Genomic DNA, 22450 nt, shown 5'->3' with positions numbered 1-22450 from the left:
AAAAAGAAAGGCAGTTGCTTGAGGGCAAAGGCCATTTTTGTTTTGTCTTGTATCCTACTACCTAGTACATTGTAGAAAACTACTAAATATGCATAAAATTGCATTAAATTGATTTCTTGCTGTTATAATTAAAGCATTGCTCTAAGTTGGGGCTGTTTCCATCTGTGGAGAGTGAGAATGGAATCACTAGTGAACCAAAAAGTAAGCCAACTGTGCTTTTTTGAAAAATTAAAGATCAAATATTAATAAGCAAACAATACATCATGTGCCTTTGAAGAAAAATTTCACCAGAGGTAAGGTAACCAGCTTTACTAAGAATAATCTCCAGTCAAACTTACCAAACTCATCATTCAATCTAGATGCTAGTATAGCTTCTGAGTTTTCTATTCTTATGAGGGCAGGCCATGCATTTTAATAGTATAGGAAATCAGGATGTGGTAGGATTAGTTTAAACTTACATCATCATCAGTTTCTCCACCTTGCATTGTACCCACGATGCGTTTGTTAGGTCTTCCTAAAGAGAAAAGAGCATCAAGAAATAGTAAAAATTTACTAGTTCTTAGAAATGAATTCCAACAGAATTAAGACAGGAAATAAATTCTGGGATCTATATTGCCAAAAAATAGCCCCACTTTACTTTCATGCCATCTAATAATCTAATAGGTTTCTTCTTCCTTGTTGTCTGAAGCTTTTTACCTCAACATTTGTTAGGATTACTAAGTGAGAACTGAGGTTGTCTGGACAATTACAAGGTGAGAACTCAGGTTGACTTGATAGAGGGGGCAAGCTCATTGGCTGGGGTGGTTCTTCCCAGAAGCCCTTGCATTATCCCACGCCCATTCTCTGGGAGAATAAAAGAGAGGACTCTCAGAGAAAGAAGAAGACTCTCTGCATTACATCAGGCCTGACGGGGCTCTCTGCAGGAAGGGAAGTCACTTCTAAGGACAAGAGTTAACAGCAACTGCCTGGGGACAACGGTTCATTTACAGGAAGAAGAATCTGTTGGAGAGATTTGAGTAGACACAGCAGATCTCTTCCCAGAGAGCGATCCGGCAGCTTCTGGAGACGACAGCTCGCTACAATTGGCGCCCAACGTGGGGCAAGGACTTTTGCTTATCCTGACAAGAGGAGCTAGACCAGACCTTCGCAATTTGGCGCCCGAACAGGGACAGACACAGTCCTGATTCCAGTGGAAAAGCTTCCAATCTAGATCTCAGTCTCTCTGACCCAGAACCGTGAGTAACGAGGAAACTTTGTTAAAGATTAAGTGAGCGTGCTAATAGATAAATAAGGAACTTGTTAAGGGCTAAACCAGGAATCTCTTATAGTGAAATGGGGCAAACACCTTCTGTTCAAGGAAAATGTTTAGAGAGCATTATCAAGGTTATGAAAAGCCAAGGCTTGATTATAATTTTAGAGGAGATTACTGAACTTTTAAGAACTGTGAAGGTCATATGTCCTTCTTTTTCTCTGGAAGAAGAATTGGATCCAGATGAATGGGAATTAGTAGGAAAGCAATTAGGTGAACACTACAATTCCAGGCCAAACTCTATTTCCAAAGATACAATTCATATATACAATGTAATCCAATTGGCTTTAAACAATGTTATTCTAAAGGAAGAGATGAAGGAGCAAAATGGGGAAGTGTCAACTAAACTAGGTGAAAAGGATGAATCAGATAACAATGAAGTTAAGTACAATTCTGAGCAACAGCAACAGGAGCACCTTCCATCTCCTCCCTCAATTAACCCTTCATGGGTGGAGCAAGAAGGAGGAGAGGAAGAGGCAGAAACACAAACAGAATTGCCTGTGAAGCCACCTAAGCCTATGACAAGATTAGAAAAAGCATTGGTTAAAGCTAAGAGAGAAGGACAGGATATAAGTGATTTTATACATGCATATCCTGTGATTGAAGAGATTGATTCTGTAGGTAAAAAAAGGAGAAGATATGCACCTTTAGATTTGAATAAAATTAAGGATTTGAAAAAAGGTTGTACCCTTTATGGGGCTACATCAGCTTATGTCAAAATGTTACTAGATGGTTTGTCTTATGAAGTCCTAACCCCGAATGATTGGAAATCCATAGCAAGGACATGTCTGGAACCTGGAGAAAATTTATTATGGCTTGCGGAATTTCATGAATTATGTAAAATTCAAGTCAGATGCAATTTGGAAATAGGAGTTAACACACAATACACTTTTGAGCACTTGGCTGGTGAAGGTCGGTATGGAGAGAATTCAGAACAGACTGATTATACCATGACAATATATGAACAAATTGCTAAGGCTGCAATAAAAGCTTGGGGTGTCCTTCCTGGACAGAAAGATCGTGGAGAGGCTTTCACTAAAATACAGCAAGGTCCCAATGAACCTTTTGCAGATTTTGTGGGACGTTTGCAAACTGCTGTCAAAAGAACTATTGGAGAAAATTCAGCTACAGAAATAATGACCAGACATCTGGCTAAGGAAAATGCCAATGAGATTTGCAAAAGAATTATATGGGGATTAGACAAAGATGCTCCTTTAGAGCAGATCATAAGACGCTGTGCTACAGTGGGAACAAATGCTTTTTACACCCGGACAATGATGAATGTGGAAAGACAGGGTCCCTCCTGGCAAGGGACTTCTAGAGAAACTCGGCGATGTTTTCAATGTGGAAAAATTGGACATCTAAGAGCTCAGTGTAGGTATGGAGATACAGTGAGGAAACAGGGTGAGAGAAGACCTAAAACCCCATGTCCAAAATGCAACAGAGGACTCCATTGGGCATCAGAGTGTAGAATAATTCAGGGAAATGGACCCCAGGCAAAAAAGACTTGGGGCATGATGGCAGCTGATGTTATACCCAAAGAGTCTTTAGAAGGTCAGGACTCTGATTTGATCAACCAGCAGAAAAGCAATCACATGGCAGAACGGGATTACCTGATAAGTGAGTCAAAAGGCAATCAGATTGCAAAAATGGATTACACTTGGGGAGAATACAGGCCTTTTAAACCAACAGGGCTGTATCCAGTGCGAACAATTTCAATGTAATTGCCAGATGATGAGAAGAGATTTAGAAAGTGGTAAATAGAAGAAAATTAGATAGGTTAACTGCCTGGGAGAGAGGGTTTGCTAGTATTTTAACAGACAGAAGAAAACAGATGAAGAAGAAATCAGATGGGTGCCAACAAGTCATATTCGCCTTGTCCATCAGAGAAAGACAGAAAAAGAGAAAGGCCTCAAAATAAAGGAGAAGATCTAAGACACATCTGACACTGAAAGAGCATGGATAATAAGAAGACTGTTAAAGAACTTAAAAACCAGCAGGAATCATTGGACTTCCTCACACAAGATGAGAATAATGGACAATGGACTTATGGACATTTATAAATTTTCAATTTATGATTATGATTATGTTATAAACTTCTAGCATGTGTTATGTTACTATGTTACTATGTGCTTATGTAATTTATGTAATTATCTGTAATACTTCCCATATTGATGGATTTATGTTTCAAGGTCATGACTGTCCTATGTTCTAAATCAAAAGAAAGGGGGAGATGTTAGGATTACTAAGTGAGAACTGAGGTTTTCTGGACAATTACAAGGTGAGAACTCAGGTTGACTTGATAGAGGGGGCAAGCTCATTGGCTGGGGTGGTTCTTCCCAGAAGCCCTTGCATTATCCCACGCCCATTCTCTGGGAGAATAAAAGAGAGGACTCTCAGAGAAAGAAGAAGACTCTCTGCATTACATCAGGCCTGACGGGGCTCTCTGCAGGAAGGGAAGTCACTTCTAAGGACAAGAGTTAACAGCAACTGCCTGGGGACAACGGTTCATTTACAGGAAGAAGAATCTGTTGGAGAGATTTGAGTAGACACAGCAGATCTCTTCCCAGAGAGCGATCCGGCAGCTTCTGGAGACGACAGCTCGCTACAAACATTGGTTGCCTTTATTTTTTGCCTTATTTTTTGCAAGTACAGAGCCTTGCATATAGTATTATACTTATCAAATATTTGCTGAATGGCTTTAACTATTGGAAGTCTCATCTTTCCCTGTGAACTAGGATGCTTTTTTCTGAATTGGTCCAATTCTAACTCTATCCCTACAGATGTCTTCCTCATTAATATATCACTGTTTCTGAGAAAACACAAAGTTAAATGAAACATCATGAAGCGTAGTTTGGAAAGGTTAAGAGGAGACCAGGCTGTCATGGCAAGGAGCTTACAGTGTGCAATCCTAGAGAGTTTTATCCTTGCTGCTTCAGGGAGCTGTCTAGCATGTCTACCTCTCTCCCAAGCTCTGAAATGAGTGAATGAATAGATGACAGCTGGAATAACTAGGAAAAGTAGTAAGTAAAAATATTTATAATATTAGAGTTAAGAAAAGCTGAAGTTGAATCCTGCCCCAGGCACTTAATAACTGTGTGATTCTAGATAAGTCACTTAACCTCTCTCAGTTTACTCATCTGCAAAATGGAGATAATACCACCACCTACATCACAAAGTGTGGGGATCAAATGAGATTTATAAAGAATTTTCCCGACCTTAAAGTGCTACCCAAATACTTGCTATTACCATAGTTACTAACCATCCAAATTCTGTCCTAAAGGATAGGATAATATTTCAGTGAGGTTTTATAATATTATGAGGAGGTATAGTTACTTCAAATATATTGTAAAAAATTAACACTAGTTGGGGGCAATCAATGTTGTAGCTGTGCTGTAGTGTAATGGAGGAACTGGAATCAGAGGCCAGCATTTAATTTGTGTTCTTTTCACCATGTCACATTTCCTCTTATCTGTTCGGACCAATACAACATGATTCATTATTACATAGATCTGTATAGAACATAATTCAAAACATGCACCCGAAGATATGGGAGATAGTCAAAAGAGTACTGAATTTGGAGCTATGAAACCTAGATTCAGATACATTTAATACATTTGATCTCTGGCAAGTCACTCATTCTCTCAGGCCTTGATTTCCTCCCCACTAAAAAACAAGGGATTAGCCTTGCTAATTCTGAAAAATGCCTTCTAATTCTAACCCTAGAATCCTCTGAATAATCCAACTGTGGTACGCAGTAGTTGATTAATAGGCCTGTGGAGTATCTGGAAAGGCCAGAGTCATGTGCTGACATCATTCCTGCCTACAAGACTATCATGTGTGTCCCCTGCCCCTGAAACAAGGATGTACTGACAGCACCAGGGGAGAGTTTAGGATATGCCCAGTTAGGAACCTCCCTCTATTAAGAAGATCAAACAGATGCTCTGCAATTTATAAGCTTAGGGAGTTGCCTGGGCACTGAGAAGAGGAGTCACTTGCTCAGGTCACACAGCCACTATATGTCAGAGGCAGGACTTACAGTCGGGTCTTCCTGACCCCAAGGCTCAACTATCTCTCTCTCCACCATGCCACGTTACCTTCAATGTTATCCTGGAGATGGGCCATGACTGTTTTAAAGACAGTGGAGCCCTAATTAGGAATTATTATTTATCAAAGAGACGCAGATTACTGTATATTTCTGATTATTGTATATTCTGAAAGTTCCTAAAATGGGAAAATGTATCTTCTGCCACTGGAGGCTACATAGTCTATAACAGGATTTAGGGAGAACAATTAATAAGCAGTTCATGGGCCAAATCAAGATAGGAGGTCTAGTAAATTTAGACCAAAAGTAGGCCTTCTAGGGCTCTAGATATACCCCTGACATAGGGCAAGTCTTTGCTTTGTGGTGGCAAGGGAAGGGGAAGGAGAATAAGCATTTATGAAATATTTCCTATGCACTGGACACTGTGCTGAGCACTTTGAAAATATTTCATTTGGAAGTAGGAAACTTTTAAATCACTCTAGAATACTTCTCTTAACTAAGGGGCAAAAGTAAGTGGCAAAAAAAAAAAAAAAAAAAAAAAAAAATCTAGGCACCTTGCATCAAAACTTCCATGGCTGTCCGTGGCTTTGATAATCTTCTCTCTTCCATTTCACTGTCAGATTCATCATCTTCCTGGATGTCTATGTCTGAATCATCATTACCTAGATAACAAAAATATTAAATGTTACAAAACAAGTTATTTTATCTCCAGGCTCAAATCACAATCCAATAAGAAAGATTAATATTCAAAAATAATTTGTACCTCCTCAGCTTTAACCCTGATCTGTGACTTTTTTTTTTTGGTTTGTTTTTGCTTGTCAACGATCAACAATATTATACTCTTTTTCTGACTCTTTTAAAGCAGGGAGGAATATTGGTAAGACATACAGATGGGCAGTGAGTAAACCATTCGGGGGGGAGGGGCAAACATGAATTTGTGGACATAGAATAATCTTCTGGATTACTGAACCTGTATGGGTTAGGCCATGTACAATAGGAACTGTTTTGACTGCAATGGAAAAAAATGTCTCATGCTTACTTTAGGAAGTTCTATGATCACAAATGTCATCTAGGGGAATGGCCTAGGACTGGAAAGACAACAATCTCAAGATTTAAATTTGTCAATCTTGGTTCTACATACCTCTACCTGAAAACTTATCTCAGGGTCTATTGATTGACTTTAATATTTTAGAATTCTAATAATTTTATCAGTGAGGATATCCCTTTCCAATGATATAGATTGAAATTCCTTTATGACTTTTATATGGTAGTTTCCAAACTGATGCTTGCTGAAGAGTTTCACCTGGTAGCCCAAATTCTGGTGCTGAGTGTCTCCAAAGTTAGCTAGGCTAATACATGGAGAGCAAATACAAAAATTTTAATCAGCACTTAGCACAGGCCTGGCATGTAGTAGGTGCCTATTCTCTATCAACTGATTTACTGATCTGATACAGACTTGTAACATAATTGCCAGAATATGTGATCTAGTATTATAGCTTTGGGGAACTGAGGATAACTTCTAAACCACAATAAGGCCCCAGAGCAAACTTTGGGTGGGAGCAATTGATTACCACTGTGCAAAAAAAAAAAAAAAAAAAAAAAAAGTCTTTGTTCAGTCACTAAATATTGTACAATATGATGGAAAGATAATCATCAGCATTAATGTAAAGAAAATTAATCAAGTACTTTTCTTAGAATGCCTAATGTGAGGCCTGGCACATTAAGAGGTGTTAAGGTTGAGTTCCCTATTTTCTTCTATCACCAAGAAAATGTTCTTGTGCTCTGAGAAATAACAAGAATTAAGTCTAAAAAGAAAAACGCTTTACTATTTCCTGCAAAGACCTCAAAGCAATAAATTTAATTTTTATTCACAAATATGTAGAGAGCCCAGACAGGAGGGGAAGGGCCAACAGAAATGTTTTCCAGACTGGATAGGATACCAGTATTCCATTCATGCCCAGTTTTTACCACAATGCCTGGCACATATAGATGTTTAATAAATTTTGATTAATGTCTAATAGTATCTTCATATTCTTCCATCACCCATTTTTAAAAGAGACAGGCAAGTTTAATTACGGGGTCTAAATCTAGAATTGGAAGGGGCCTCAGAGACCAACCCTTTCATTTTAGAGATTTTTCCGCAGGAAAACAAGGCTTAAAGAAGTGAAATGATTTGCCTAAACTCATACAAATAATACCAGATTTGAAGCCAATATAATGAACCCAGGGGTCAATAAATACTAATGATTAAATACAATTTTTAAAATTCAGTTTTACTTTTTATTTCAGCTAGCAAAATCCTATAACATAGGGGCAGCTAGGTGGCGCAAGTGGACAGAGCACCAGCCTTGAATTCAGGCACCAGCCTTGAATTCAGGAGGACCCGAGTTCAAATGTGGTCTCAGTCACTTAACACTTCCTAGCTGTGTGACCCTGGGCAAGTCACTTAACCCCAGCCTTAGGGGGGGAAGGGGGTAATCCTGTAACATTAAAGTTATTATACTATTCAAAACCAAAACCTACCTTAAACTCTTTTCAAAATCAGTATATATTTTTTGGTTCTAATAATCATTATCTATTGAAAAACTGTACTTCAAATCAAACCATTAAAGTCTTGGTATTTAAGGAAACTAATTAAAATCAATATATGTATTTTTACTGAAATTGATCATCAGTGTCATACATTAAACTGAAAGGCTGCAAAAATTGGACAATGTGGTTAACATTGGATGCCAATGGGCTATATCCACTTTACACAGCTAATATTGTGGCAACTGAATTTTATCTTTCATGTCCCTTCAAAGTCCAAAAATTCTTAAGTTATTTTGATAACATATGCTCCAAAATGATATAACCCATAGAGAGCCAAAGATACTTCCCCCAAGATAAAGCACTGGGTCTAGAAAGCTGAATTTGCCACATGCAGAAGCTACAATATAATAAAAGTTACAGTCACATTCACAAATTCCATAGCTATAATTCTATCATGCTTAATAATAACATCAACCTCTTAAGAATTGTAGAAAGATAATAAAGCCATTTAAAAGGGCTATGTAAATGTTAGCTGTTACTATTACAGAATTCTTAGGTGCCTGAGAAAGGTGATTAAGCTTTAGCCAGCTCACTACAACTGGAGAACAGATTGAGTAAGGGTATGCTCAGATATAGTGATAAAATGGAGATGGGCTAAAGAAAATTTTTTTCTTGGAAATATCTAAACTGTTTCAAGAATTTTTAGGACCTCTCTATTCCCTAAAGTTCACACTCCACAAGCCTTTAAAAATATGCATTTTCAGTCTTTCTTGACAAGTTTACTGGAAGTGCTATTTAACATGAATTCATGTAAAAGGTAGTCAAAAGAATGTCGTGTGTATCTGGGAAGGGTCAAATACTCTAGGATGTCACCAGCATAAAAAGTAGAAAACTGGGCCTCTCTGGAAATCTACTCAAGTAGAATTTGTTACTCCTGCCAAAGAAATTTATATTACTTCAAAAGCATCAAAAGCTAGAATTTCCCATTCTTGGATCTTTTTGCTGGTTTGGGGTATTTGTTTTTGTTTTTTTGGTCATGCCTAAAATGCATTTCTTCCTCAATTCTGCCTTAATAAAATTGAAGTATCTTGAGGATAAAGACTAGCACAGTGCCAGGTGCATAGTAGATGTTAATAAAAGCTTGTTGATTGTTGGGAGCAGAACAGCCAGTCATAGGCAACCTCAAATAGAATGACCTATTGAGTTGCCTCCCAAAACTTTGGTCAGAGGAGTATGAAGCAGGTTTATAAATGAAACCTTACAGCATAGAACTAGAATTAACAGACCTGAGGCTGTTCAAGTTACAAAGTTGATTGGCAAAAGGAAAACTTTTAATTTTTAAGCTGCAAAAGTAATACCGTAAGACAGTATGAACATAAATGATGAAATGTGTTTCTTATGAGAATACGAGATACAGTTTTGGATGAGAGGCTGAGAACTCCCTATTCTTCCTGTGTCACAGCTTCTCAGAATACAGAATTAGTGTGTGTTAATTGGCTCATTCACCTGCTGGAAGACAGGGAGCTGGACAAGATGACATCCTTGGCTCCTTCAGCTCCAAAGTTCCCTGACTTCTCTTCCTTCAACAACCATGAAGGATATAAAAAACTGTTTATAATTTGCCAACTTTTCTCCCTAGAGAGGAATTCTGTAGTCTAGGAATGACCTGAATTATAGTATAAATTATAATATCACCCAAGGCTACATAGCAGAGTTCTGTGTTGAGGGACAGAGTAGCAAGGAAGATCTTGACTCCTCCTGGGTTAAGAAAGTGCCTAATAAAGTGAAAGTTTCTTTTGAGATTAATTTTGGAAGAAAATTCAACAAGTGACCTGGGGTGGAGAAAAACAGACCAGAGCATCAGACACAGCTAGAAGAGAGACATTTACTTTTTCCTTCTTGTCTTTTTATTTATAAGGTTTACTTCTCAAAGGGGACTGCCCACTTTGATTTTGTCAGTGTTATCAAAGGGCATTGCCCCTCTTGATTTTTGTCAAGAGTCATTCATTTCGCCCTTCATATTGTCTTCCCTCATAAGTACCAAGAAATTCTTGATACAGTGTTTGTTTTTGGTTTAAAAGAAATGATCAAATGACCATCCTTTTTAATAACCTATTGGCCTTGTTAATAAAATGATTAAAGTGCTCCCCCCATAAAAGAGTACCTAAAATATCCTGATTCATGTTCACAGCAGGGTGACTCTCCTTACACATAAAGAATCAAGATGGTCTAAGAAATTTAGGCTGGAAAGAATCATGAAGGGAATTCTTTCCTGACAGCTTATTGCCCATCCCTAGGGTGGTCTACAGTTAAATGAAGCCAGGAAAAGTTCTTAAACTGAAATAATTTTCCTAATGTAATGCAAACACACGCATGAGTTAGTACTTCAGAAGAAATGGCAGGCATGAGCATCACGATTCTATTTTCAGAAAAATAAAATCAAACTCAAAAGAGAATGGAAAATAAATTAACCAGGGTTATTTACCTCAAACTTCTACTCAAACTCCATTAGATCTATGTTGCCCAGTGTTCCCAGCATTAATCTGCCTTGCCCCTCCCTACCTTCTTATTTTACATGCCTTCTTTCACCATCCTATCCCATCCCCACCCCCTTTCAACACTTGTCTCTGTACTTTCTGTGCTGGTTGCTCCATGTCCTCTCTGAATGTTTAAGTATGATGACAGGCCTGTTTTCTGCTGCCATCATGGTCTTTCCCAGTGAGAATCCAAAGAACTGGGCATGCCATTTCCTAAATTAATGAAAATTAACTATGTCTTCTCTTACGAAATGATATATTCCTTGAGAGAATATATTCTTTTATGCTTCTACAGTTCTAACATGGGTCCTTGCTCATAGTAAGTACTTAATGTATGTTGAACACTGATTTTGGCCCCCCAAAAAATGCTTTCTAGTTAAGATTCATATGTTCCTGGGTATGTCTTGACAAATTCCCAAATATCTGATATGTCATTTTAGTAACTCTGAATAGTTCTTTTTTTAGCTCTTCATGGTAAGTTTTGTTGGTAATATCTTCTAATAACATTGATGATTTGTATTGATTTATTTTATATTTTTTAACTTTGAAGTTATTAGTCATTTCAATTAATTTTCAGCTGATTTGCTAGGATTCTCTAACTACACTATCATATTGTCTGCATAAAGGGACCATTTTGTTTTTTCTTAGCCTATGCTGACTTCCTCAATTTCTTTTTCTTGTCTTATTGCTATAATAAATATCAATGTATTGCTGTAGCTTTCTAGTACTATGTATAGGAGGAGGAGGAGGAAGAGAGGGAAGGGGAAGAGAAAGAAAAGTTGCTGTTACTATAGTAATAGTAATTGGCATTCTTTGTCACTTATTACTCAGTCCACTCTAGGGACTTTTCACAGTGAAAGTACCCTCTGTCCTTGTGTTCTTTCCCTTCTTATTGACTGGCTTTTCCCAGAACCTCAGGGCAACCATGCCCTCATTCCTCTCTAGGGTATATTCTTGAGTCTCTGAACTTTCTCTACTATGCTCCATGAATAAGTATCTTCATAACCTTTCCATGCTCCACCATTTTTCAATTTCTTTTTCCATTTAGAATATAAGCTTCTTGAAAACAGGAACTGTCTTTCTTTCTGCACGTATTTGTATTTCCAGGTCTTAGTACAATGCCTATCGCACAATACTAAATAAATGCATGATGATTTGATTTGGTGACAATGATAGTCTAGTGTAAACAGATCTAAAGATGGTAGCCTTACTTCCACTCTTAAGCAGTCGCTTTTCTTCTTCCTTAAGTTTATTCTGCATTAGACGTAAAGTATTCTCAGCCTCCTAGAGGAAGATGTAAAAAAAGTGGTTTGTATTTTCCTTTAATATTTACATATACAGCTTTAATAAGATGGCTACTAAAGCCAAGAGCTCTAGAAAGAGACCAAAACCAAAATTAAACAATGCATGACATAAATTAACACAAACCCTAAAAAAAGTACATGTAAGTTCATCTCAATGTTAAATTCATGATGAAATATTCCATACTAGAATGTTCTTCCTCATCTTTTCTACCTCCTAAAACTCCTATATGCCTTCAAGACTTCCCTTAAGAGGCTATTCCTTATTGTCTTAGTTGGTGCCACCCCTCCAACCCTCAAATCACTGTGCATTTTGTTATGTATCTTATGTTTAGTTGTCTATGAACATTCTGTAGGACACAAATAGCACTCCCTGATGGCAGACATTATCTCACTTTCACATTTGTCTCCTTAAAACCTAGATTCACTGATATTTCTTCTATTCCTACTTCATCTCCCAATTTCATAAGATCACGAATTTAGACTTGGAATAAGTCCTCAAAGAGTATCTAATTTAACTTTCTCATTTTATACATGAAGAAACTAATCCAAAGAGATTAGGTTACTTGTCCAAGGTCACACAACTTACTACCCAGAAGTGGCAGAGTGGGAATTTAAACGTGTTCCTCCGATTCCAAACCCAGCACCCTGTCTAATGTACCACAAAAGCTGCTAGATAGCATGGCTAGGCAGGATGGAGAGAAAGTGGGTATCAGCCTAAACTACTTGAGCAGAAAATTGAAGCAAAGCTCCACCAGATAAGCAGAACAGCTTTTAAAATAACAAGTTAACTTCTGTGCCATCTACTCAGAGAGTAGTAGAGGATGCACTGCTCATTCACAAGTCTCTTTCTGTTCTGCTTCCAAGGTAAAAAGGCTTATCTCACCTGGTGCTGGTTAAGTTCCAAAGTGTTAAAATGTCTTTAAAAGATGTGGTTTATTCCAAATATGCTTCAGGTCTATTACAAGAGACTCTGGTTGTCAAGAGCAAATGAGAGACAGTTGGCATAGTTTCTCTAAAAAGATTCATAGCCAAACTTCTCTCCTTTTCAGCAGAGGACTTATTATTGAATCATATGTAATTAATGGAGAAACAGAGGATAGATACTGTGAGCTCCCTCTTCTTCCTTTATACTTCAAACCTTCTCCTCTTCATCATTTCTTAGACTTTCCTCCTTTGCTCTGATGGAGACAGGCTTCTCCTGGCCTAAGCTCATCTCTCTCCCAGTTGTTCTTGATCCCATTCCCTTTCATTTTCTCTAGGAGGTTTTCCCCTAATTATTCCATATTTTTAATCTCCTTAAGCCTAGTTTTCCTCATATCCCATCCTTAAATTTCCTTTGATCTGCCCTTTGCTTAAGTTACTGATATGTATCCCTTCTCCCTTTCGCAGCCAAACTCCCAAATATGGTCATCTTTACTTGTTGCTTCCATTTCCTCATCCTTCTATTTTCTTTCTAATCTGCTGGACTGCAATATCTGACCAGCATTTGACTCACATTGTCCAATCCAAGCTTAACCTAAACAGTTCAATCAAATGCCCTCCTTCCAGATGCTTGCAATAGGTAATTGATAAATTCTGCAATTGAATTAAGGAGTCTTTTCTCATTTGCAAAATGAATATAACAAGCTGGGAAAGTCAAACAAAAGGATAAATTTTTGTAAAAGCTCTTTGTAAGTTATACAGTGCTATACAGATATAAAGTGACGTTATTGCTAATATTTAAAAAACTTGCACTGTTTTTCCAGGCATCTATCCTAAATCCCTCCTATTACAGCTTAAAACATATATCTTCTTACATAGCTCTTAGCAAAGACTAAAAACAGATGCAGTATGTCATAGACATTGGACTTTAAGCCAAAAAGCTTTGGGCTTGAATCCTCCCTCTAGTATACATAGTTAATGTCTCTAGTTTTTATCATTTAGCCTAGAAGAACCTTGGTTTCCTCATATAAAATGGTGATAAGACCAACTGCCTCTGTGGATGCCACATGGATCAGATGGGATAATATCAGAACATCTTTGCAAACCTTATATGAAGGTAAGTTATTATGATTATTATTATTATGTGCAGGCAAGTCACCTCTTAGTTTTTTCCTGATTAAATCATTATTTAGATAAAAATAACTTCTCCCAACAAATTTATGACACCAAGGTGATCTATCTAAAAGGCCAAAGGACGAAAGAATGACAAGCCCAAAGAATGAGTAAAATGTTGAGAAGTGTACAAAATGATCATTGCATGACTCAATTAGGCTAGACTAAGATGAGCATAAGAAATTAAGGAATGGCTCTTTTCTAAAATTTTATTTGGCATAGTTACAGAAATCTAGTGATGGTAATAAGAAAAATATATAATAATATAATGAACATTGTCAAAAAGAAAATATATCTATCCCTATTTGCAGATGCCATAACAGTTTACTTAAAAAAACACTACAGAATCATCAAAAAAGCTGCATCAGTTAAATAACAAATTATGCAATAAATCCACAAGAATTGTAAATATTTTTCTATAGCAACATATAGTGTGGGGCTTCGTCTAAATGGCAAGTTCCTGGACTTGAAAGCCAGAATAAAACAAATCTACATTATCATCATCATATTACACCATATTACATAGAGAAGAAACTACAAAATTAGAAAAAATACAATCCTTGCCCTAACTAGGAAGAAGAAGAAAAAAGACACACATGAAATAACTGAGGACAATTACAATGTGGTATGTCAGTAAGTATAAAATCATTTAATAAAAACAGGATATAATGTAAAAGTTATAAACATTCACCTCAAATCTTTCCTGCTCCATTCTATGATGATCTTCAAGTTGTTGTTCTAGGTAGGCCAGATTCCGAAATTTTTCCAGATAAATATCATATTGCTTCTGCAATTCCTCCTCAATTTTCTCATATTCATCCATAAAGGCTGGTCTATAGAGGCCAAAGAAAATGCAAGTGAAAGCTCTTTGGCTCTCTTCTGTTTAATATTTTTATAAACATAATAAGCATATCAATATATTATATAAATACATAAATATATAAACATACATATGGAAGAGATGGAAAGAAAAACAAAATTGTCAATAACAAAGAGGGATGGCTAATACTGGGGATGCCATTATGCAATGACAAAACTAAGAGCCTAAAAGAACTCTATGGGCTGGGCCTCCACAGACTTGGGTCTAATAAAATGAAATTTAATAGTGAGCAAAGATTTGGAGGTGGAAGGGATCTTAGTGGTCGTCTATTCAACATTCTTATTTTATAGAGGAAGAAGTTAAGGTTTGAACCAGATTCTTTGATCCCAGAGCCAGCCTTCTTTTGTGCAATGTTGTCTCAATAAATTTATTATCTTGAACTTGGGTTTTAAAAAAATCAAATTCAAATATACATAATAGTATAGACAGAGGCTAGAACCTGCACAAAGAACCTGGGGATTTAATAGATTGCAAATTCAGTATATTCAACAATGTTGAATGCAGTTGCCCAAAAAACCAGTTACAATTTTGTTTCACAAATCATACTCCTTGTGCCTTGCCTAACTCAGACCACACTAGAACTGTGTGCAGTTCTTGGCACCATGTTTAGGAAGAATACTGACAAACTACAGCACATTTGGGAGGGCAACTGGGATATTGAAGGAATTTGAAATCATGTCATATCAGAATTAGCTAAAGGAAACAGAGATAGTTAACCTGAAGAACTGAAGATTTAGTGGGGATATGATAGTTCCTTCATATATTAGGACAGTCACATAAAGGGAAAAAGTCTTATTTTTAAAAAATTGTTCCTAAAGGATAGAATTTACAGTGAAGCAATTTTGACTCAGTATAGGGAAAATCTTCTGAAAAAAAAAATTTAACAAAGTGTTTGAAAAAAACCTCCTAGAGAGGCAAAGAATTCCTGATCATGAGAGGTCTTCAAATAGCAGCTATATAACCACATATTCTAGGTAAGATTCCCCATTTAAACAGAGGCTAAAGTAGCTATTCTTTCCGAGGTCCCTTCCAACTCTGAAATCCTATGATTTCTATCAAATAAATGCATCCAGAATTAGAATGCTCTTCCTGATTTTTCTTCTTAAGAGGCAGCTTGTAGTATAGTGGACAGATATTAGTCCTGGAGTCAGGAAGACAAGTTCACATCCTACCTCAGATACTTACTAGCTGTGTGACCTCAGGCAGGTCACTTAATCTCTATTTGCTTTATTTTCTCCAACTGTAAAACAGGGATAAATAATAATAGCACCTACTTCACAGGGCTGTTGAGAGGATCAAATGAGATAATTATAAAAATCAGTTAACACAATTCCTGGAACACAGTAGGTACTTTATAAAATTTTATTACCTTCCCTTCCTTCCCATAGACTTGAATAAGAAGAAGAATGCTTGAAACTAGTTTTCAAAATACAAAAACTCAACTTGTAGATCTAGGGAATGTCTTAAATAGTTTACCTTGACTTTAGCAAAACATTTGACAAAATCTCAGATACTATTTTTCTGGACAATGGAAGAGAAAAAGGCTAGATAATAGGACAATTAAGTAGATGTATTCAGAACTATGTGAATTAGTAGACCCAAAAAGTAACCATTTTGATGATAACTAGTTTCTAGTGAAGAGCCCCAGAGATTTAGCTTTAATTTTGTGTTAGTTAAGCATTTATATTAATGACTTGGATAGATGGCATGTTGTCAGATTTGTAGAAGGTGCAAAGCTTAAAGGGATAGCTAACATAGTATGACAGAATCAGGATCTAAAAAGATTGGCTGAGAAGGTGGCCCAATTTAATAATATGAAAGATTCTCTTCAATTCTGGGCACCACAATTGAAGGAGGATGCTAATAAGGTGAAGAGTATTCAACGAAGAGTAACTGGAATAGTTAAGGGTTTCAAGAATATGGTATAAAAATATGGACATGGTATAAAATGGAGATGATTAACTTTTTAGAATAAAAACTTTATAGAAAACATAATGTCTTTATTTCAAAGGCTATTACATAGAAACATGATAGAGTCATCAGTTTAGTTCCAGAAGACAGAACCTGGACTATGGTTTAAGTGACAGATTATGGCTTGACAAAAGGAAAAACTTTCTAATGCTAAGAGTTACCCAAAAGGAGGATTGACTGCACTTGGAAGACTACAGTGAATTCCTCCTTACCAGAGATCTTTAAGATCTTTTTGTGGTGGCAAAGAATTGAAAACTGAGAGGATGCCCATAAATTGGGGAATGACTGAACAAATTGTAGTATATGATTGTAATGGGGGAAAAAAAGTTTGCTTAAAAAAATTTGTTTTTGGTAAGGTGATGGGGGTTAATTGACTTGCCCAGGATTACACAGATAGTTAAGTGTTAAGTGTCTAAGGCAAGAGTTAAAACTCAGGTGGACTTCAGAACTGGTACTGTGTCTACGGTGCCATCTAGCTGCCCCTTTTCAGATTAATTTTTAAAATAGAGAACATTCACAGACCATTATTCTAAAAGGAGAAGGAATGTAACAGTACTCTGTCATCTAGGATAAAAATTTTCACTTTTACCTGCATTTATATCTTAATTTTTCCTGCTGCTACAATTCCATAGAAGACAAGATATATTTTGACATTTGGTAACATTTCAAATGAGCAAATTATTAGAGAAGTTACACTGGCAAGGAAGAAAAGGAGAAGGGGGAAGAAAGAATACAATGGAAGGACTATGGAAAAAAAGCAAAGAGAAGGAAATAGTGAGGGAAAGAGAACAAAATTTTTAAAAAGCAAAAGAGAATCTATACTCATGAAAAAGTACTCTAAATCACTATTGATTAAAGAAATACAACCACCTCACATCTCTCAGACTGCCTAAGATGACAGAAAAAGATATAATAAATGTTGGAAGGGATTGGCGGAAAACTGGGACACTGACACATTTTTGGTGGAGTTGTGCAATTATCCAATAATTCTGGTGAGCAATTTGGAACTATGCCCAAAGGGTTATAAAATTGTGCATACCTTTTGACCTAGGCAAAGCCACTACTGAAACTATATCCCAAAGAAATCATAAAAAAGGGAATAGGACTCACATGTGCACAAAATGTTTGTAGAAGCTGTTTTTGTGGTAGTAAAGAAGTGGAAAAGAAATAGATATCCATCAATTGTGGAATGGTTGAATAAGTTATGATAAATGTTCCTGTTTTATAAAAAATGATGGAATAAGCTGATTTTAGAAAAGGCTGAAAAGATTTACATGGACCAATGCTGAGCAAAACAAGCAGAACCAGGAAAACACTGTACATAATAACAGCCAAGATTGTGCAATGACCAACTATGACAGACTTGCTTCTCAGCAGTTCAGTGATCCAAAGCAATCCCAATAAACTTTGTATGGAAAATGCCATCCCGTATCCAGAGAGAGAACTTTGGAGACTATATGTAAACCAACACATGCTTTATTTACTTTTTTTCCCCTTCTGTTTTATTTTTTTCCTCTTTATTTTTCCCTTTTATTTTGATTTTTCTCTCCCAATATGAATCAAAGAAATTTGTAAAAAAAAATTAATTATACATGAATAACCAAAAAAAGACAATGTTTTTATGTGTAAATGGAAAAAATAAAAATTTCTCTAAAAAGCAGGAGACAAGAAAATTACAGATATATGAAGAACCTAATTTTTCAAACCTGTGAATTCTAATTTTAAGAATTTGCAAGTTTGAAAAGTCACAGGTACAGGAACCACACTTAGAAATTCACAAGCAATATTGCATTAATTGATGTGACCTTCAAGAGGTTAGTTTTTCAAGAAAGAAAACCAGAGAGGAGATTAACCCTGGTCTGAAATGGGAGGAATCAATTCAAAATGTACTTGCACTAAGAGTCTGGTCTGATGTAATCAAGTCTTGTGTAACCACTACCATCTGGATTTACTTACTCTGCATTCCAAAAATTTTCAAAAGCTCAAACTCCAGAGTTCAAGAATTAAGTAATGTTCTAGAAATTTTGAAAGCAGCAAAGAAAACTGACTTTAACTGTCTGCTTCAGTGGATAAATGAAATCTACTTTATAGACTTTGAACTTGAACTTCTTGGGCAGTTAACATCTCCCCATTATATTTTATTCTTTTAATCTTTTGCTGCTTTATTATTTCAAAGACAAGCACTCTCCTGTAGGTACCTGACACTCTGCAGAGTTTGTAGGCGCTTTCGGTTTCTTTCAAGTTCCAATTTTCTTTTTTCAATTTTGGCTTCTAAGTTTGCTTCATCTGAGGCCACATTGTTGAGCAAGTCTTTAGTTTTCTGAACTTGCGCCTGGAGAATGACAAAATAAGTCAGTTTATCAACATCAACTGTCATTCATGCTTTGTAAAAAAACATTTGTAAGCTATTAAAATCTTAGATAAAAAAAATTAAAAGAACCTACAAGAGGTGACCTTAACTACAAAATGCAAAACAATCTTACCAAAATATCTTTAACTGCAACCCTCATCACTTTTTCAGTCTCATTTATTTCCAGTGGTCTGGCAATTGCTTCTGTTCTCAACTCCTAAGAGCAAAAAACAATCTATTTATATATAGGTCCAGAAGAAGAGACAATTTCATAACCCATACTCTTAGAACAGAATATGATTCATGCATTTATTTAAATGATACATAAGCATACTACATAAGCATACTCTATTTGGTTCTCTATTTATAATAATCTTATACATTATTTACATATATTACCAGATGAATGAATGTTCTATTTAGGAAAACTTGACAGAGGCAGTTTCAAACAAACATATTTCCCTGGCCAAGGAAAGGAATTCAGAGAAATACAGGAAGACTTGTATGAACTGATATAAAATGAAGTATATTATATATCTTCAGGAAAAAACCAGATACAATGATCACAACCATGTAAACAAAATGAATGCTATGTAACTGTGATGATTATAGCCTGAGTGAAGAAATGGAGCTCCTTTCAGTTACTAGAGAACTGGGGACTATAACCATAGAGTAACATTTGCTGTCCTTCATGCTCAAAGAGAACCAAAATGGCATCACTATTTCGGGGTTAAGCTACAGCAGAGTCTGAATGTGGCTGATAAGACCAAGACCCACTCAGAAGGCTCTACACCAAGGGTCAGGCACAAATAATCCACAGGAATATTTGGAGTGACAATTTTATTATCTCACATTTCTTTTGAACTACTACAGTTCTCCTTTGCTCATTTGATGCAGAAGATATTTGATTTTGACTTGTCTAGGATTCACTGTACTTATATGGAATCCATCTAAACACAAATATGCCTATAAGTAATACTGTAACATTATTTTATGATTAGATTAGAAATTTGACCACATATCCTCCTATTGGTTATTATTTTATCTATACTTACATTGATACTATTTTATCCATGTTTACATAAAAAATGCATTCCTCTAGAAACCTAACTCCTGTTTTACTCATCCATCTACTCCCTTCAAAGCTATGTTTATTAAATGTATACTATACCTATACACATACAATACAAGCAGCTTTTCAATTTTTTTGTGAGGAGTCCTAGAATATTACAAGCAATTCAGATTTACTCATGTACATGTACTTGTACATGGCTCCATGATTCATGGTACACTTAAGTGAAATTTATGGCTTGGTAGTGTGGACACCACATTCTATGTACTATGCCACTGTGTTATATACCATTGTTTAGCATATTTATAAGAGAATAAGCAAGCTTTTTCAAGTGGCATTTCAAAATTTCATATAACTTCACACAACTGAAAGATGTAGGAAAATTTTTAAATTCTACAGTGCTTGTTTATTAAAAATAAAAATATTTTTAATTTTAAATATGAAAAAAGAGAAATTAAGAGAAAGTTGAATGATAATTACAATTCTGAAAGACTAATCATAAATCATACTTTTCACCTTGAGTTACGAACTTGAGGTGCAAAATGATGCATACATTTTCAGACATAGCCAATGTACAGATTTATTTTGCTTAACTATTGTCCTCTATTACAAAGGAGGGTTTTTATTTGGGAGAGGGTTAGGGAAAAGGAGACCCCTACCCAAGAGGAATGGAGGAAGTAGTGATAGTAATATGAAAAAAAGGAAAAAAGGAAAAAAGAAAATGAAATTCTAAAAATATGCAGAAGAAATTTCAAAACAGGGCAATGTTAGAACTACCAGTTAAATGTAAAATAATTAAAACTCAGCTGTATATAACAGAGATTCACATTCTTGTATTCTTTTCTTTCTGTTGTTTAAGGAAAGTTCATGTTTGTTAATTGTTTAGCAACTTCATAGTAAGAAAAAAAATTAAGTCAAACAGATTTATAGTTATCCTTGCAAAGGGAAAAAAAATTTTAAGAGTGAATACAAGAGTTTTAGAGTGAAAAGAAAAGTTTGCTGAATTTAACTGAGTATAAGAAATAGTACAAGAATCATTTTTTGGTCCTTTTACAACTGATAGTACTACTCATAATTATAAAGCCACAATATTTTGACAACATGATTTTCGCTTTAGATTTTTTTTTGCTTTTATGAACAATATCTTATCTACTACAGAAATTAACTAAGCAACAAAATTATTTTCTTTGAATACTGCTTACCCGTAGCTCCACTTCTTTGCCAAGTAAATCATAGAGAGATGCTCCTTTTGATGTAATTTCAGAAGCAAGCTGCCTAGCTGCTTTCAAATCTGCAATCTAGAATTTTTAAAAAGCAGAAACTTCAGTGACATCCTACATTAGATGGGTGATTTGAACATTAAAAATACATATAATTAGAATGTTAACATTCTAAGTGGTCCTAACTGTCAGGAAAATCTTCAGTTTCTCACAGCTGTTTACACCCTGTCATTTGGATCAAAATTCTTAGGGGTTTGTATCAAGAGGAGAATCAAGCACTTTCTACATTTCTCTCCTCCACGACTGAAATGCACACAACTAGGAGCTAGCTAACATATTCAGAAGTGATAAGAATACTAAAAAAGCCTTCCAATAGCCCTATCTCTGTCCTTTTGAGTATAAAATCTCATAGAAATGGGCAAGGAATTAAGAATTTCTCCAGTCTCTTCTGGAGAAAATGCTTTTGAAACCAAAGAAGGAGTAATGACAAGGTCTGTTCCTTTCTGTCCTTTGCATGGCCATTCTCAAATTTCAACTCTTTCTTTACACAGCCAACAGCTGGAAGCTGGGAGAAGAGTATAAAAAATTCCAGGCTGGGTTTAAGAAGATTTAGACACAGATCTTAAGAGAAGCAGCTTCTTTCAAGGAAAGACCTGGACTATTTCTATGCTGGATAGAAAAGGCAATTAATAGAAAATTAGACTATTAAGCGATTAAAGACTAAGAAAAGAGAAGTAAAAGGTGTCACTAGAGTAACTTCATCCCAGGTAAACATTTTCTCAGGAATGCAATTAAGAGTCCTAGCTCACACTTAGAATTTCAGCTAACAAAGCACCTTCCTCACAGAAATACTAAAGCAAACAGTCATTTATTATTATCTATGTTTTCCACCCAAGATATCAGTGGTAAAAAGACTTGCATGCAATAACAAAGCTATTAAGTGGCAAATGTGAAACTCATATATCCAGATCTCTTTTTCCTAAAAATAAGTGCCCTTCCAACTAATGACAAAGTGCCCACAGCTACAAGTTTGCTCCAGAAAAATTTCTATAGTTGAGATATAGCTTGATCGCCATCCTCTTCCCTAAGTATCTGCTCCATCATCCTTCTGCCTTAAAACTTCAGCCTTTGTAAGA

At 35.9% G+C, this 22450-nt stretch overlaps 1 protein-coding gene across 10 annotated transcripts in view; it reads right to left on the bottom strand.

The window, feature by feature from the left end:
* Nucleotides 1-22450, bottom strand: part of CLUAP1 (clusterin associated protein 1) — a 41361-nt gene that overhangs the window by 4055 nt on the left and 14856 nt on the right. For 5 of the 10 annotated variants that reach the window (XM_074279966.1, XM_074279972.1, XM_074279967.1 and 2 more), the window contains exons 5-12: nt 21297-21392; nt 19156-19239; nt 18871-19004; nt 14513-14654; nt 11635-11707; nt 5909-6016; nt 5407-5436; nt 459-514 (exon numbers count right to left, since the gene is read on the bottom strand). In XM_074279966.1, coding sequence (XP_074136067.1) covers nt 459-514; nt 5407-5436; nt 5909-6016; nt 11635-11707; nt 14513-14654; nt 18871-19004; nt 19156-19239; nt 21297-21392 — 723 coding nt within the window. The remainder of the gene's footprint in view (nt 1-458; nt 515-5406; nt 5437-5908; nt 6017-11634; nt 11708-14512; nt 14655-18870; nt 19005-19155; nt 19240-21296; nt 21393-22450) is intronic. The other 5 variants (XM_074279968.1, XM_074279974.1, XM_074279969.1 and 2 more) reach the window with 1 other exon arrangement.

The sequence above is a fragment of the Sminthopsis crassicaudata genome, chromosome 1, assembly GCF_048593235.1.
Source record: "Sminthopsis crassicaudata isolate SCR6 chromosome 1, ASM4859323v1, whole genome shotgun sequence".
NCBI lineage: Eukaryota > Metazoa > Chordata > Mammalia > Dasyuromorphia > Dasyuridae > Sminthopsis > Sminthopsis crassicaudata.
The sequence above is the reverse complement of the archived record's forward strand: the minus strand, read 5'-3'. Positions and strand labels throughout refer to the sequence as shown.